Source organism: Lissotriton helveticus, chromosome 1_1 (assembly GCF_964261635.1).
Source record: "Lissotriton helveticus chromosome 1_1, aLisHel1.1, whole genome shotgun sequence".
Taxonomy (NCBI): Eukaryota; Metazoa; Chordata; class Amphibia; order Caudata; family Salamandridae; genus Lissotriton; species Lissotriton helveticus.
In genome coordinates, this window is record NC_136057.1 from 1,304,875,129 (window position 1) to 1,304,892,627 (window position 17,499).

Sequence of the window (17,499 nt, forward strand, 5' to 3'; positions counted from 1 at the left end):
GGATATATTCATTAAAACATTGGAAGGGACTTGTAACCGAATCATTGCGGGGGATTTTAACTGCACGTTCGTGCCACTCAGTATGGAAGACGGGAACCTAACTAGCGATGAGGATACTATTTGGGGTGTCCCGTCCCTAATGTTGGCACCAATTAAGAAATGGACTGAAGCTGCTCTTCAGTTAAAAAGCCTAACTCTGGAGAGGGGGCTCCGTGCGGTTAATGGAAGAACTAACTCGGACAACAAAGGCAACCCACCCCACTTGCTGAAGTGGGCTAAAAAGGAAGTAGGATTGATTATTTTCTTGTTAATTTAGAATTTTTGCAAAGGGTGAGGGACATGGAGGTCATGAAAAGGGCAGAGTGGCCACGACCCATTGTCGCTGACATTAGATGTGAATTGTTGTTCGGTCACGACCGGCAGCATGGACATGGGAACAGCTGATGTTATTATGTCCAATGACTGCCACAGGTTAAAGTGGGCACAGGTGTCCGAGGATGAGGGAACTGCGAGTCAAATTAAGGCGGCGCTTGTAGATTCCCTTACTGCACTCATGCTACTCGGGCCTCGTGAGGATACTTTTACAACATTTTTAGCAGTTCACGATACCCTGTTTGCCAAGTTGAGATCCATTTTTATGAAACCAAAAACAAGAGTGAATAGGCCATTTGTACCTAAATCAGCCGAATGGTATGACGGGGTATGCAGGAACGCCTTCAGGGATTTATCAAAAGCAATAAGGGTAGGTTTACCTCAGGAGGTAAGGATACTGAGGCGTAAATATAAGACTACCCAATATCAGGCAAAGAAGGCTTTTGACGAAAGTAGATGGAGGGACCTATTTGAGGCAAGTTCTGGGAAAAATTGGTGTCAATTCTGGCAACTCATTAGGAGGGGTAGTGATAATGCTGGTCCGGTACCAGCTAACTGTCCCCCAGAAGCTTGGGTTGCTCATTATCAGAGCCAATATTTCTTGCATGGAAATGATTGTGAACAGTATAAGTATGTAGACCCGGACTCAGTCCTAACATTCACTTCAGTGGAAATAGAGCACGCATTGGACAGGGTATCTGCAGGTAGAGCTCCGGGTCCGGATGGAATTTCGGCGGACATATTTAAAGCTGACCGGGCAAATTGGTTGAAATATATTCTCATTTTCGCCAATGGACTGGCAAGAGGAGTCCCAATTCCGGAATCCTGGCACTGGGCTGAAATTGTCCCCATATATAAAAAAAATGGGATCGTGCTAGTCCAATTAATTATAGGCCCATTAGCCTTATTGATTCTATGCAAAAGTTGGTGGCTAGATTAGTGCTAAGTAGGGTTAATAGGTGGATTGATGACAATGGAATTTTATCCACCTATAAAGCAGGATTTCGTTCCCATGTTAGCACAATTGATCAAGTTTTTAGATTTATGATGATATATTGGAATACTGTGGTGCTAGCTGGGGGCACACTTTATGCAGCATTCATAGATCTTAAATCGGCATTTGATCTAGTGCCCCGTAGTAAGCTATAGAACACACTTAAGGAAGTGGGGTTGCCAGTTGAGATTTTATAATTTATCATAAAATTGCACAAATCTACTTATGTCCAAGTCCGGTGGGGTAAGCAGGGGGAGGTAACTGAATGTTTCCCTGCTAACAAGGGAGTTAGTTCGGCAGGGGTGGGTTTTAGCCGCTACCCTCTTCTCTTTGTTTATTAACAATGTTATCTCATATTATACTGACTACCCTACAGATGCTCCCACTCTCGCTGTTTCTAGGGTATTTCTTTTAATGTTTGCAGACAACACCGTTATTTTGTCTAAAACACAAGTCGGTCTGCAAAGAGCCCTCAATACATTCGGTCTCTTTTGCAAGGACCATGATCTTGTTGTCAATGTTAACAAAACAAAGTTCATGGTGCTGCATAAGTATAAATCTGTCAAAGCTAGAGTAGAAATGAACACCGAGAATCTTGAACAAACTAATTATTTTACATATTTAGGTGTTACAATGGGTAAAAGGATGAATTGGAAGCCACAGATGGATTTGCTAGTCCTAAGGCACAACCAACTGGCAGGGACGCTTTTGAAAGAACACCGTTTATCTCAAACCAAACCAGTTGCTCCCATTTTAGCTATATACCAAGGGAAGGTCAGGGCCTCAATAATTTATGGTGCTGAAATATGGGGGTTTGAAAATGTAGCTTCTTTAGTCCAAGCGCAGAATACATTTCTAAGGGCAAAAATCGGCCTCCCTCAGTCCACCCCTCTTAGGCCATTAAATCAAGATTTGGGGTGTATTTCGTTTGAGGAGGCCGCGGACTTTAGACCACTTGCATATTGGCGAAGGCTTTGAACTACCACAGAGTTAGCAACTTACACGCAAGCTGTTAAGCATATTAGAAAATCTGATAAAACTAATAAAATATCTTGGTTACAAAGGATTAAGGCTATATTAGCGGACATGGGTCTCACTCATTTGTGGCATGACCCAGAACGGAATATTTTCCCTTCAAAAAAAGATTTTAAAGCCCTATATAGGGACATGGTAAATTTGAAATCTATTTCCCAGGTGAATGCTACTTCACTAATAGGTCTCTTTCTGGAACATAGAATTGATTACAGGTTGGAAGCCTACTGGGACATCATAATGAGTCCCGGTGATAGGAAGCTCGATCATCAATTTAGAGTGGGCACTATCCCCTTAAAATCTTTTTCAAGTAAGTGGAGGACGGTACAAGACTCAAAATGTTACTGTTGCCCCTGCTTGGAAGAGACTTCATCGCATGTTCTGTTTGTATGTCCTGCATATAAGGGTCCTCGCCACAAATGGCTCAAGCCAGTTTGTGATAAAATAGGAACAAGATCTTGCCAAATTGCCTTACGTATCTTGAGAACGGATACACGTGAGGTCATAGTGATTGCTATGGCTACATTTTGGAGCTGGACGTGGGTCCTTAGAAGGAACAGGTTGCAGGCATTATGTAACTGATGTTATTTGACATGGCTTAATAGTTTGCATTTATTAACTTGCACATGAGATTGCGGTCCTTATCCAACCCTGTGTATTTTTAGCCTTTTTAACTTGTTATGTTTTTTATGGGACCTTTTATGAATTTTATTATGTCATTGTTTTAAAAGTCATTTTTTGATTCTTAATACTGTATTTTATGTGTCTTTTATGATTGTTCGAATTGAATAAAGACTAATTGAATTGAATACATTCCAATTTTGGATATGCTTCTATAAAAGCTGGTATGAGGCATGGAACGATGGTAAGGGTAACCAGACATCCTTGGAGCACAGGGACTGGCATGATTTGTATTTCCTGCCCTGCAGCATAGAGTACTTTTAATTAAGTGGCAACAAAATTGATCTCTTGTTGACTGGAAATCAGAAAAGTTGTTGGTATTATACATATTGGCGCCCCATGTTAAGATCCCTCTTCCTATTCCAGAATCCACATTTTTAGGAATACTATTAGATGAGAAAGGTGTGGCAACACGGAGGACCAGACAGGATGGCAACACATTGGGCTAGGCGGTGAGGGGGGACGAGCAACACGGATAGCTGGGGGGACGAGTAACACGGATAGCTGGGGGAAGCAAATGACAGGATTAGAGAGAGCAGTGTGGAGCACATGGGCAGAAAAGCAAACTGGCAAGAGAGTCAGCAACAAGGACATCCTGTGGTGGGAGGGAGCACACAAGGGCAAGTGCATCCCGAAGCAGCGAGGAGAAACACGGGGAGACCGAGCAACATGGAGCACAACGGAGGGGAGAAGAGAAGCATACGAGGCAGAAAGATGGAAAACACATGCACTCTCAGAGTAAGAGCAGTGAGAAATGATGGAATTGTGATGATAAATTACATAACCTTAAACATATGATTTTCCCCTGTAAACTCATACTGTTCCAGTAAGCCATAAACTATATCTACAGAATATATTTAATCTACAATAAGATCTTGACTTTGTTACAACATACCTTTTATGCACGCATCTCCCCAGAAATCAGAATTAACATCAGAGCTGTTTCTAATAGGCCTCGTGCAGATGATTGTAACAAACTCATTGTCACAGAATGGAAATCGCCTGAATGTATATACATGCACACCAGTTATACATGGTACAGACACCCAAGTGTCCAATAAAATTTGCACCCCATAAAAGGTCACTTGAGCTGCTCCCCACATATTTCAGACAAGGCCGATGAGTACGTAAAGTGCAGTCCCCTTAGATTCCCAATGACATTCCTAGAGCTTACCTAATGTTCTCTCCAAAATACATATTTTATTAACTACAACACAAACAAGACAATATCTGCCCTCTTCCATAAACATCTCCTCTACCGACTGTCTCCAATTACATTCCTATCCTATAACTTGTTCATATCTACCCACAATGCTGTTGAACTGAAACCTACTTGTGTTATCAATTAATTTCACCATTGTAACACCACGAATGTTCTACCTGTTAGAGCTTAGCCTAAACCTCTGATTGCGGACTAAATGAACTTAATCCAGTTGAGACAATATCCAGTTGAGTTACACATCACTAATCCGGTGTTCAAATTTAAGATTGGGGTCACTAATTAATTATACAATGCAAAATTATGTAAACTGCTTTTTAATAGTGTTTTGTTTTCCTTAAACAAAACCAGACAGTAACTAGACTTATAAAAGGGATTACAAAAAAAATACAGAAGTGCACAACACTGTAGCACGTGTGTGTACTGTGTACCGAACTATAATTTGGAATCCTCAAAGCACAATTTCAAATGAAGAACACAAATATCAAGGCCATATGATGAAGAAGCCAACATAGCGGACCATTTCCATCCATCCAAACCTATAACTGACCCATTCCTGCTCGGCAATTAATGAAGAAGTAAAGCTCTAACCAAATGTTTCTACAATGCCACACCCTCTATTTGGAACAGCCTCCTTAATGCCATTCATACATGCACTGCTCGATAATCCATCTGCTGCAAAATCAAGGAAAATACAATCACCAACACAAAACGTCAACTGCCAGGGAGCAAATTAAAGAAGTTCCATGTTAAAGTGTTGGCACATGCTGTATGCCCTCAGATATTCTCTTCACATTAGTGTGCTGCCACTTACAGACTGAGTAATTCGAAAATATTTATGTTGTCGGCTTTAAGAGATATTTAGTAAACCTGCATACTATGGATATAAATAATCAAAAAGAATGCATCATTTAGGTCGTTTTCCAGAGTCTCTTCCCAATCACGACAGTTGCACACCAGACAGTCTCCCTCCTGGTGGAGGATGATGAACACCTGGAGAACTGTATAATCAAAAGGAGGGGGGGAGGCAGAGTCAGAATCCTTTCAGTCTCCGTAGTATAATCTCCTAATCAGAAGGGGAAAGGATCACTGGTCCTGCTTAAACCATGGTTTTGCAGGTCGGTAGTAGGTATCTCCCAAAACATGACCCTCATACACGTGTATGTTGGAAACTTCTCTGAGCGGTATATACTGTGTCCCCGCTTTTATTTACACGTGCGTGCGTAATCATTGGGTCATTTTTTGTGTGTGCACCCTCCACCAGGAGGTTGTACCTTAGGTTTAAGACAGTAGTGCTCATAGAACAGTGAGGAGGTGGGTGATGGTTCTTAAAAAGTCCGGACAGCCAGAAAGAGAATTTTTAATGAATCTGGATTCGGACTAATGGTAAAATTGTATGTGCAACCTACGAATTAATAAGGAATTCAAGTGCACTTTATATAGAAATTAAAAAGAGGTCAACATGTTTCAGCCTTGGGTAGTCAAAAGATCAATAGGCTTTCGTCAGGACCAATAGGGGTGAAATTATGAAAAAAGTGTGAAGAATAAAAGGTTTATTGACCTGATTCTTCATGAGGTTAAGGCTTCATTGTACCTGTAAAAGAGAATAAACAAACATACACACAACGGACAGGGAGATAGGGTGTGGGAAACATATAGTTATGTACAGAAGTACTCTTATGAAATCAAATGATTCCGGCACAGAACTATAAAATGGCAATACTTTTCATTGAACCACACTCATTTCTGGCGTCAACTCTCCCATTGTCATGCTTCGACGGGCGTAGGTGATTCGATTTATACTGTAGTGGGGTGCCCATAGCTCTAAGATTCGCTGTGACTTTGCTTAGTCTTGTGCGTGGTCTATGGTGAAGTGGCTTTAACATAAATGGTTTTATAAATATACAGATAAGCTCCTTATTCATCTGTTGTGATCAGCAGACATCCAAAATTATGCGCTGCAGTATTTCGTCCATTACTACTGCCACGAAGTACAAATTCACCCGGAAACGCAGACTCGCCGATTCCGGGTGACGAAAGGCAGAGTCAGCACAAGCTGCCGGGACAGAGCAGAAGGAACCCAGGTAACCGAAGAGACCACGCTCTCTCAAGATACCAGAACCGCAAGTACAAAACTCTCCTCCCTAACCCCATTCCTCTTCATAACCTTGCAGTGAGGCCTCTCTCGTCCAGCCCAACTCCCCGAAGAAGCAATTTCTTGATTTAAAATAAGGTACGCTGTAACACCGGGTAATCCATGTTGCAACGAGCACCCATAGCGAGCGCATTACAAATTGAGCTACGCGCTACAAAACCAAACACTGATCCCTGCTGATCACAACAGATGAATAAGGAGCTTATCTGTATATTTATAAAACCATTCTCAAAAACAAGACAAAAAAAGGGACATATGTATTTTTGTAAAATCACCACACGCACGACCAGTGCACTATCCATCTAAGCACTGAATGGATGCAGCGTTATAAACGCAATTCACGAGGCGTTTATGTTAAAGCCACTTCACCATAGACCACGCACAAGACTAAGCAAAGTCACAGCGAATCTTAGAGCTATGGGCACCCCACTACAGTATAAATCGAATCACCTACGCCCGTCGAAGCATGACAATGGGAGAGTTGACGCCAGAAATGAGTGTGGTTCAATGAAAAGTATTGCCATTTTATAGTTCTTTGCCGGAATCATTTGATTTCATAAGAGTACTTCTGTACATAACAATGTTTCCCACACCCTATCTCCCTGTCCGTTGTGTGTATGTTTGTTTATTCTCTTTTACAGGTACAATGAAGCCTTAACCTCATGAAGAATCAGGTCAATAAACCTTTTATTCTTCACACTTTTTTCACAATTTCACCCCTATTGGTCCTGACGAAAGCCTATTGATCTTTTGACTACCCAAGGCTGAAACATGTTGACCTCTTTTTAATTTCTATATAAAGTGCACTTGAATTCCTTATTAATTCGTAGGTTGCACATACAATTTTACCATTAGTCCGAATCCATATTCATTAAAAATTCTCTTTCTGGCTGTCCGGACTTTTTAAGAACCACCACCCACCTCCTCACTGTTCTATGACCACTACTGTCTTAAACCTAAGGTAAAACCTCCTGGTGGAGGGTGCACACACAAAAAATGACCCAATGATTACGCACGCACGTGTAAATAAAAGCGAGGACACAGTATATACCGCTCAGAGAAGTTTCCAACATACACGTGTATGAGGGTCATGTTTTGGGAGATACCAACTACCGACCTGCAAAACCATGGTTTAAGCAGGACCAGTGATCCTTTCCCCTTCCTGATTTAGGAGACACCTGGAGAACTGGACACTCAGGTGCCAAGACCCTATGATGATTCATCCCACTTAACCAAGAAGCGGAGAACCAAAATACATCGCTGCCATGACAGTGTGGCTGAGGGTCCTCATCAGAACATTTCCAAGAGACTCTGGAAAACGATTTAAGTGATTAATTATTTTTGATTATTTAAGTATTGGCTCGGGAAGCTGAATGAATCTCTGCTTCTCTCTCCCTCTTCCTGTTTTTTTAATACTATGGATATCAGCCAAATTCATTGCTTTGGTTCTACTAGACATATTGAGGCGAGGGTGTACATACCATGGGAAACATATGAACATACAACAGACATGTGCAGAACACTGCCATATATGTACAATAACTCGGGTATGGCTGATGCTTACAAACCCTGCTCTGTATGCCACTTGATAACATACTTAAGCAGCAGATTAACAAGCAATCCTCCAAAAGAGCACAATAGGACTATGTTGGCCAGTGATATGCCAACTCCTCCCGAAGAATGTCTCTTGACTCTGTTCTATAAAAGAGAGGCAAGAAATGTTATGCAAATAACTGCTATGGCAGTTTCCTGTAAAAAATGATTTCCCACTTAAAAATGGTGAAGGGTGTATAAGTCCTCTAAGAAAGGGGGAAAAGAGATGAACACATTGTCTCATAAGCATATCATAGACTGTGGTACCTCTTGAAATCATCATGTGCCTCAGACGCCAAAAATTTTAATTGAAGCAGTAAAGAAAATATTTTGTCGAGAGCACAATGTGGAAGCAGAGCAGCAGATAGGCTGCGAGTTGACCAGAACGCAAACAGGTTTTAAAAACACTGCATGGACCAGCAAGTATACCTGCAGGAAACCCTGTGCAACCACACCTAGTCAACACTGCAGGGTACTTCAAAGGGAGGAGGGGAAAAACTGAACACTACACTGTGTAAAGGACGCGTTAATTTGGTATAATAAGATAATGAACATTTTGGTGTAGTCCTCTAACTTACCGGCGGGGATCAAAACTGCTGAAAGAGAATAATTAACATAATTTTTTTCCTTGCGCACTAAATGGACATCAAAATCGTAACTGAAATGGACAGACTAATATACAGATCCCTAGGTAGAATCACTTTTAAGTTCTAAGAGATTGGTAAAATGAATAGTTCTAAAGTGCCAGGGCTTTTGCTTTATGTGCACAAAAGCACCCTATGCATATCTCAACACCCCAAAATTGGGGCGTTATGAAGTGCCAGTAAACGCTAGGTCAATCTGTGTTTGACTTCCAGGACATTTTAGGCTGCTAGTTATTCAAGAGAAAAATTAACTTATTCTACCTCAAACAATAAAAACAACTAAAAGCAGAAGAAAGCACTTACACCAGTCGCTCATGGTCGCCTGCCTCCTCTGTAGTTTCTATGTACCCGTCTCTTGATAACGTGATGGACTCTCTCTCTCTCCCTCAAGCTTGGGCTGTCTGAAACGCTGCTCTCTGCTTCACGGTGCTCTCAGCTAAACCTGTTCCAGATGACTTGACTAAAGACAATTAAGTTTGTAAAAATGCTTGATACACAACTATCATCTACACTACATGTTAGCTAAAGTACATATGCAGACAAAGAGAATTGTTGCTGGAGTCTTTTGAAAAATGTGATGCTCTGTTGACTAGTTTAGGAGAGACTATGGATTCGGAAGTCTCTCTGAAACTGCTCAGAGATCAGTTTTCCCCAAAGACAAAAAAAGCAGCGCCAATGTGCATTTAATTGTGGGCACTGTAACCTATCTGTACTTAAAACATCTTTGAGTGTCACATAATCAGTAAATGAGAGCAGTTTAATATCTATAAAATGCTCATGGCGGGTGGCCCATTTTGGCTACACAAGTCTTACTTATTTGTCACGAGTTACAACTTAACATGAAATGTATATGATCATCAAAGTTAAGCATGATGGATGCTTTTCAATGTAGCAGTTGTAACACACTTCTGCTGGGAACGCCTCTTTTGGGGAAGGAATTGTACACACATTTGGCTCTACGCTTCCAGCACAATAATAACGGTCAAGTTATACCAGCCTGTGAAGTGGTACTTTATCAGAGTGGTTCTCAATCTACATTGAGCTGCGACTCATAATACAAAACATTTCAATTACCCACGATATAGGTAAATGCAAGCAAAAATCTATGCATTTTCCATGCATTATGTCTATTTCTGGAACGCTTATGCGAACACAAGTGTGCCAGAAAAACACACAAGCTGTTCGAACACATCAAGCTGTTCTGGGCAGGGCAATGGGGTTCAAAAGTGGCAGTGTTTGTTTGGACAGGACATGGATTGGGCTTAGATATTACTTTTTCCCCTTTAACGGCGCTCTAGGCTATTGTTTACCATCTCTCTCCAGAGTTCTAGTAAACATACGGGCAAGATGGGATTTCGTGTTTGGCAGCTATATTCAAGAACCAATGCCCTAAGGCACACACCCTGATGCATCTTTTGTTCAAAAACAATACCTTAAAAAGTCTGTGATTGTTGCGATAACACTTTCTTGAAGAATGTAAAACCAACAATAGGTTATTGAAGCCATGTGACCTTGTGGAATACAATATGCTATGTTCAAAGACATAGCATAAAGGTACTTTCTTATGTATAGCATATATAAAGAGTATTTATAAGTCTCTAATCGTTCCTCATATTCGCTCCCCCAATTTAATCTTTAAATTTAAAAGTATTTGGCTCAATATTCTATTTCATTTGAACCAATCAGAGGCTTTTCCTGTCCACTCCCCTGCTCCAGTTTCCCTGGAACAAAAGTCTGTCCATTAGGATGGTGCAGATTGTATAATATGCTTGGCCAACAATACAAATGATTTCATAATGGATGCAGACCATTCTGCTCTACAACATAACATTACATGTGCATCCGTTGTCTTTTTCATATAATTGTAGCGTAATAAAGCCATCACACATCCCTAAAACAAATATCCATGAAAATTATAAATCTGTTCTTTTTCACTTGCCCGGCTTATGAGTTGGTCGGAGTTTTCCAACAACGGCGCAAACCCGTTTACACAGGGGACAGAATTTCAAGTTGTGTCGTAGCTGCCATACTCTAATGAATGTGTACGATAAATACCTCACCTTGATGAGATTTCAGCACGTCAAATGTGCCCTAACTTAACAGGGGGAACAGCTAACATGCATATTTAGTTGTGGTAAGCACCAAAATCTGCATGTTATTCCCAAAAACAAAGATCTGCTACTTATCATACCTGATACATTCTGTAGCACAATAAGCCTGGTTTTATCATGTGTGTTAAATAGCACCTACTCCTCCGACTAACTCATAATCAAAGCTTTTGTTTTATAATACTTCAACAAATTTATCTTGCATGCTTACTTGAACCCCACTGTGCACCACAACCAAACCTAATGTAATTTTAGAGCCATTCAAGTTTCTTCTATTGAAGAAGTAATAGTAGAAAGCACCTCCCAGAATTGGAAATCTCCCCCCCACATTAACATCTTTACGCCCAACATAGCTTTCTTGAACGGCGCACATGAAATGTCAACTCCAGTCATTGTGGAGGGGACCTCGAATATACACCAACAGCAAGGATCTACTCATGTTTCAAATTTAAAGGGGAACCCTTAAATTGATTTGCCTCCTACTCTGGGTGCACAGTAAGGTAACAATTTTACAGCGAAGTACGACAGTCAAAAGCACCACACATTATGCATACTTTTGTAGAAACTACATTTACTGAGTTGGGCTATCCCAAGTTCTTGCTGGTCTAGTAACATTCCAGAGCCTGGCACTCCTAAGTAAACAGTCTCCAAAGCTGTTGAACAGAGATCTTAATTCATCTGTGGAATGATTTTGTGACAATCATAAAATGTTGCTGGTTAGGCAACATGTCACAATGGTATAGTACTGCTTTGCCATACACGCACACCAATGCAGGTATACAAAAACAATGCACAAGCAACAGCAGGTTTTGACGTTGGGACTGTAAATTTAGGGTTGGACAACCAGCACAGTGAAGCGGAAATGAGGTGGGGAAACATAATTTCTTAAGTACAAGTAGTCAAGTGTTTTGTATCAGTCAAGTATTTCAGTTGTGCAAAAATGAAGGATCCAGTCTTAAGAACCATTCCACTGTCTCTACTAATCATTGACCTACAAAACAGTATAACCAAATGTGCAGAAAGAGTTTTTCCTGCTTACATGATTAGCTAGTTCTCAACAGTTGAAAACAGAATTTAAAGCACGAGTGGTAAATGCTTTCTAGCTACCGTCATCACAACATGAAAGCAATCTAATCCACAAACATTAATCTTTCAAGTGTTTAGTGAAGTATAATTTTCTGGGACAGATGACATTTTTGCTTTGCAGACTGGGGGTTATATTCGACTACAGAAGGCAAGTGAAAGTAGCTAGCTTCTAAAATACCAATTTAGAAATGCCAATATTAAATGGTAAAATGGTAAAATTGCTGTCATATTTCATTGGCACTCAGGGTGGAAAGCCGACAGAGAATGGTTCCTTGGATGATTGGATACTACTTCATAATACAACCAAACTTAAATATTAGGCCTCCTGAGACAAGGCCCAAAAACGCATTTGGCATTTCACATCATCTGAGGCATCAAACATAAGTGACAACATCGGAATGCTATAAATTGAAGATTTCCCTTCACACCTGGGGTCAAATCATCTATTTGCTCAACATGTTGCTGCTTACATGACCAAAATCGAGCGATCCATTAACAGCTGAAGGTGACACAATCAGTCTTTTTTTTTTTTAAAGTGGCAACAACTTACCTAGGAACCAAAGTGATGTGTTCAAGCATAGACAGCATCCATCGCTTTGAAACAACATAAAAATATGCACTGCTATATTAGGTGCGTGAGCTCTCACAGAGATGCTCATGCTAAATTGAGAATTTGGGTGCATGAAGCTTACGCTACCAATTAACTAAATACATGAATAGATTGGCATCCCTTCAACAATCCTTCAGGACATCCTCCAATGTCTGCAAAGAACTCACCACTTTCGAGCTCGCTGCCCTTCTTGGTGGGTGCTGCGTTGCCCATTCTTCCACCAGGCACTCCTGTGCTGTCTTCTTCAAAGGAACCCAGCGGGCTCCTCACAGTGGCTAGCGCAGCGATCCTCCACCTCCTCCTCAGAAGGCCCCAGCAACCTATCCCCAGGGCCCCAGCAGGCTCTTCCCGTAGATACAAAAACCTCCTCTTCTGGGGGACTTCAGCCAACAGGAATCCAGATTTTGTCCACAACGGTCTTTCAAATGTCCCTCAGCAGTCTACTCCCAGGTTTACACCAAAAGCCAAGCCGCCCCTTTCAGCCAATAGTTTATAGTTCCCAAGGTTCCCTTAACAACTTATACTTACTATGAGCCATTGAAACCTGCGGCTACTGCTTCCAATATAGCCTTCGGGCCCCTGGACGCTTTAGGGCACCTAACGGAAATCTACTCGTCGGGGGTCCTGACCTATTTCTTGACAGGCTAGAGTACTACCCGCTTACTAAGAGCCTAGGTCACCTCCCTGACAGCCTATGCTTACCACTCTCTAACAGCCAATGTTCCAACTCACTGACAACCTATGTCCCAACTCCCTGACAGCCTGTGATCCCAGTCCCTCGTAGCAAACGCCGATGTTGCCTCTTCCTAGCAGCCCAGACCCTCCACAGTCTTGACAGCCAAAGCCTAAGAGACTGCTGCCTTCACGGAGCCCAAAGCCTACTTCTAGGCCTACGGGGACCTCAGCAGCCTGTACAGTATCCTGTAACGCTAGATTATCTACACCCTTCTCTGGGGGGGATGCCCCTCTCTCCAGGGGCCCAGGATTCTCTACTGTCCCTCTTGGAGGCCCCTCCCTGATGCCAGTTTTCTCTGCCCCTTCCACAACGGCCTCGTGGCCCCTCCCTGCCCCCCCTGCTATCTGCCAGCCTCTGGGGAGGCTGAGGCCCGCAGCTGGAGTCGCCCGTGTCGCGATACCCAGTCCCCCACCGGCGATAATCACCCGCCTCGCTCTCTTAGGGCGCGATCCAGCGCCGGACTGACTGACGTGCGGCGCGCGAGCCCGAGCCTAGCCGCGTGACGTCACGGCCTCGCACGAGCTTGAGACTAGCTTTGCTTTCCGCTACAGAGAAACAACTGCCAGAGCGCGCGCGGAAACGCGAAAAACGTGCAAACTGAAAAAGGACTATGTTAAACTATACACTGTCAGAACACCTGCGGCCATATTAAAACAACTGGACAGAAAGAAGGAATACTCGAGTACTCCCTAGGTAACGCTGACTTAAGTGGGAAACGGTGTGACCGCTGTGAAAGACGGCAAAAACTTGGCATGAATCTCTTTCGTCATCGAAACGTATCACCCCCTCAGTTATTTTTCAAACCTTAATGAACATAAATGTACAGTTGGTAAGCGTGCACCATACCCACAAAAGGCTACTTAGAATTATAAGAGCACTTCATAACTGGGACGGCACAGTGAATATAACGCAAAATTTGATTATGTTCTTTCAATTCAATTTCTATGTCGTGCCCTGTCTACAGTGTCACCATTTAAAGATGGCAGTCGTTGTAAACACTTCAGTTAAAGGTGGGCTGGTATTGCTGTGACTCCATTCATTCTTTTTTGTGTTGACATTTTTTATTAGGTTTTACAATTTAATACATGCTAAGAACAATGCAACAATAAATTACTAATAAATACTACAACAATAAAATATATTAATGGATGTATAACATTTGCTGTTGAATAAAAACGAATGAATATGAAATATACTAACAGGCATATAATAAATGAGTAATTAAATAAATAAATAAAATGAAGGATATCCATTCATTCTTTCAATTGTGTGACAGAACTCGAGGCTCAGATTAGGCTTGACAGTTTTGATTGAAATGAAAAAATTCCTACCTAGCAAGAAGGAAAGTTTCAATTCTATTAATGGACACTGAGGCGAGGATTATGCATTTGTTTCATCACTTTATTAATCAGCAGTCACCTTCAAGAAGAATCTTTCATTAAAAAAATAAACATAGCAAGAACTATAACCCCATAACTGCCAATGTTTCAGACTGCTGTGTGTGACATGCATATAATTTCCATTGCTGCCAAGGTTTCAGATTGCTATGTGTGACAATTTCATAATTTCAGTATAAACATGAGTGACATTTCAACAACTATGAGTGACACTTTCTCGTGTGCCAAATCAAGCAATGAAGCCGAAGTAAATATATAAATATCGCTAATTAGATCCATTTGAGCAACAGGAAATTCTAAGAAGCTCTACAAAGTGTTGTAAAGCAGCAAAAATAGAAGGGTGCTAACATATTTTAGCAGTTATCTTAAGCAGTACTTTAGCTTTGCTCCCAAAAGTCATTGTATCACGCAGTAAAAAATCTCAGCTGCTGTAATATAAATCAGTTGTTTAGAGCCACTGGAGCTGACCTCGCTGCCCAGCTTGCAGAGGCACCATTTCAGTGTAGCCCGAGGACTTAAGTAGTGAGCGACAGGCTCATGCTGACGCACGCTCCGCTTTACATTAAATATATTGAGAATGAGTACTAAGTAAATGTGTGCCACGGCCGCGACAAATCTCCAACAGCCGGTCCTACTGTCAGCTGAGCAGAGTAGCGAGCTGCACAGAGGACTGTATAGAAGTGAGTGAATAATCACAATGCTTGTTTGAGTTGCTGCAACTGGACTTATTAGGTGCTTGTCCTTTCAGTGCATCTAAACTCAAACGCAACTCAGAGAGCAATCAGATGAGTTTCTTTCTTGACACAACATGAAGCAGCAACTGGCTGCAGTCTCGTGTCTCCCACTCCTTGAGAAATCTCCTCAGCCCCGTGCCCCCAGTGCCTCTCCCACCGCTGATATGCGAAGCCTGCAATACCACGGAGCAATGGCAGACGAAACTTAAACATAAACTGCCGCCCGCTGATCACGCCATGGCAAATCATGGACACCATGTTGCAGTCATGTGACGCCATCTCACGTGACTGCCGCCGCGGATCAGTGCACTTCTGACTAGACTAGACTGTAGGCTGAGCTGCCAGATGAGTGCTAATAGCAGCGCTCCCATCTCCTGCGTAAGCTGTTGTCAGCAACTTCACATGGCTCTATTAATGCGTGACTTTGTATTTTTGTGCGGTGATGCGGATCACCACAAGAAAATGCATTAGTCTAACGCTTGTTGCGTGATACATGGCAGGGCTGCATTTCAGTGTAATTATGAGTGACATTCAATGACTATGAGTGACACTTTCTCGCAAGCTAAAATCAAGCAATGAAGACGGAGGAAACACATAAATATCAGAAATTACACCCATGTGAGCAACAAAAAATAACATGTTGCACCATTCTATTAAAAGCCTAAAAAACCATCCATTTATTGCTATCTTTAGTAGCACAACAAAATCAAGTCACATCCAGTACCCTTACCCCTCGCCCTCACATTAAAAGCACGTGTTAATTTTGGGCCAGTCCAATAAACAAATTTGCATGTAACGTGTCCTGACCTGCCTTTAATTTATTATACTTTTGTTGGACTTTTTGCCCTGCCTTGATTGCATCAAGCATGGTTGTGTAATGCGAGCGATACACCTTTCATTCAAGGTATAAATAAAAATATGTTTCTTCCATAGATCGTCTTCCTGGAGCCTTGAAGCTATTTATCTGAAAGGCAGTTTCAGCGTGTGTTGGATTTGTAGCCAGCATACAGTATCAAATGCAAAACTACCATTGTGAATGCAATGTCATATTTCCTATAAAAGCCACCACGGGCTGAAGGGTGCCATGAAATATGGAGCAAAAAAAAAAAGTGTCATACATAAGGCACTGATTGAAGAGTTACTCATATGTTTGCTGAAACTTGTAAAATAGTTCACAAAACACAGTTGATGAACTTAGTAGCTGTGCCTTGCTCCGACTGTGCACGCACCGCAACACACAGCACGACGTTCAGAATACACGCGACGGGAGAAGCCTGCGCAGTTTAAAACATATGCACTGCAGTGCCTCGATCTCGCACAGCCTGCCTATAGGTGAGGGATTGATTGACCCGAGTCTGTTCTTGCTCTATTATTGGGCAACATCAAAACTGACTCTCCTGACATCAGTGCTAATGCTACGCTGGTGTGGAGTGAATAGGTTACATTGTAGCCTACGCCAGAAGTCTAAGCCAGCCCCCAAGCCTTTCCTAAGAAGAACAGACCGCGCGCTGCCACTACCTTGCTCAATCTACTCGCACAGTGGCAAAGAGCACTTCAGACAACTGAGGAGGCGCTATAAATGATACGTGACTTTGCATCTCAGTGCGGTGCTGCGGATCACCACACTGAAATGCGTTAGTCTAACGCATGATGTGTGATACTTGGCAGGGCTGTTTAACCCCCCCAACAACCATTGGGGGCATGAGTGTCCATAACAACAGTCGTTCAATCACAACACTTTGCCATGTCTATATATGTCCCTTCCTCCTCCTCTTTCTTCACTGCTTGTCAGTTAAGTCACTTACTTTTCCTTCACTAATGGTTATTTACGTAAATTGTATTGCTACATATTGTTTTCATATTACTGCTTGATACATTGTGCTTCAGCGCAGTAGGCATTTCTGCACGAGGACTTAGTTTGTCTGCTCGCAGGTCCCTAGATGGCACTGCTCACTCTGGCAACAGGTCTGTCGGGCACAACGCAGCCGGTCAGGGAAGCCGGGGATGCTCACGCAGACTTACGTCACATGTAAGGGAGTTCCCTGGTAAGGTTTTTCCTTGAGAATTCCCAGGGCCTCCCTCAAACTCTTGCTTGAAGCAGCACGATTGCGGTACAATTCACCTCCTCACAAACAGGT

The 17,499-nt window shown here is 42.1% G+C and overlaps 1 protein-coding gene across 3 annotated transcripts in view; it reads right to left on the reverse strand.

Moving 5' to 3' along the window:
- PRKACA (protein kinase cAMP-activated catalytic subunit alpha) overlaps positions 1–13,824 on the reverse strand; it is a 777,054-nt gene extending 763,230 nt beyond the window's left edge. The window contains exons 1-2 of one of the 3 annotated variants that reach the window (XM_078681393.1): positions 12,662–13,727; positions 8,994–9,150 (exon numbers count right to left, since the gene is read on the reverse strand). In XM_078681393.1, the coding sequence (XP_078537519.1) occupies positions 8,994–9,006 (13 nt within the window). In that variant the 5' untranslated portion in view covers positions 9,007–9,150; positions 12,662–13,727. Of the gene's footprint in view, positions 1–8,993; positions 9,151–12,661 lie in introns of all 3 variants that reach the window. The other 2 variants (XM_078681402.1, XM_078681383.1) reach the window with 2 other exon arrangements.
- Positions 13,825–17,499: the final 3,675 nt, after the last annotated feature.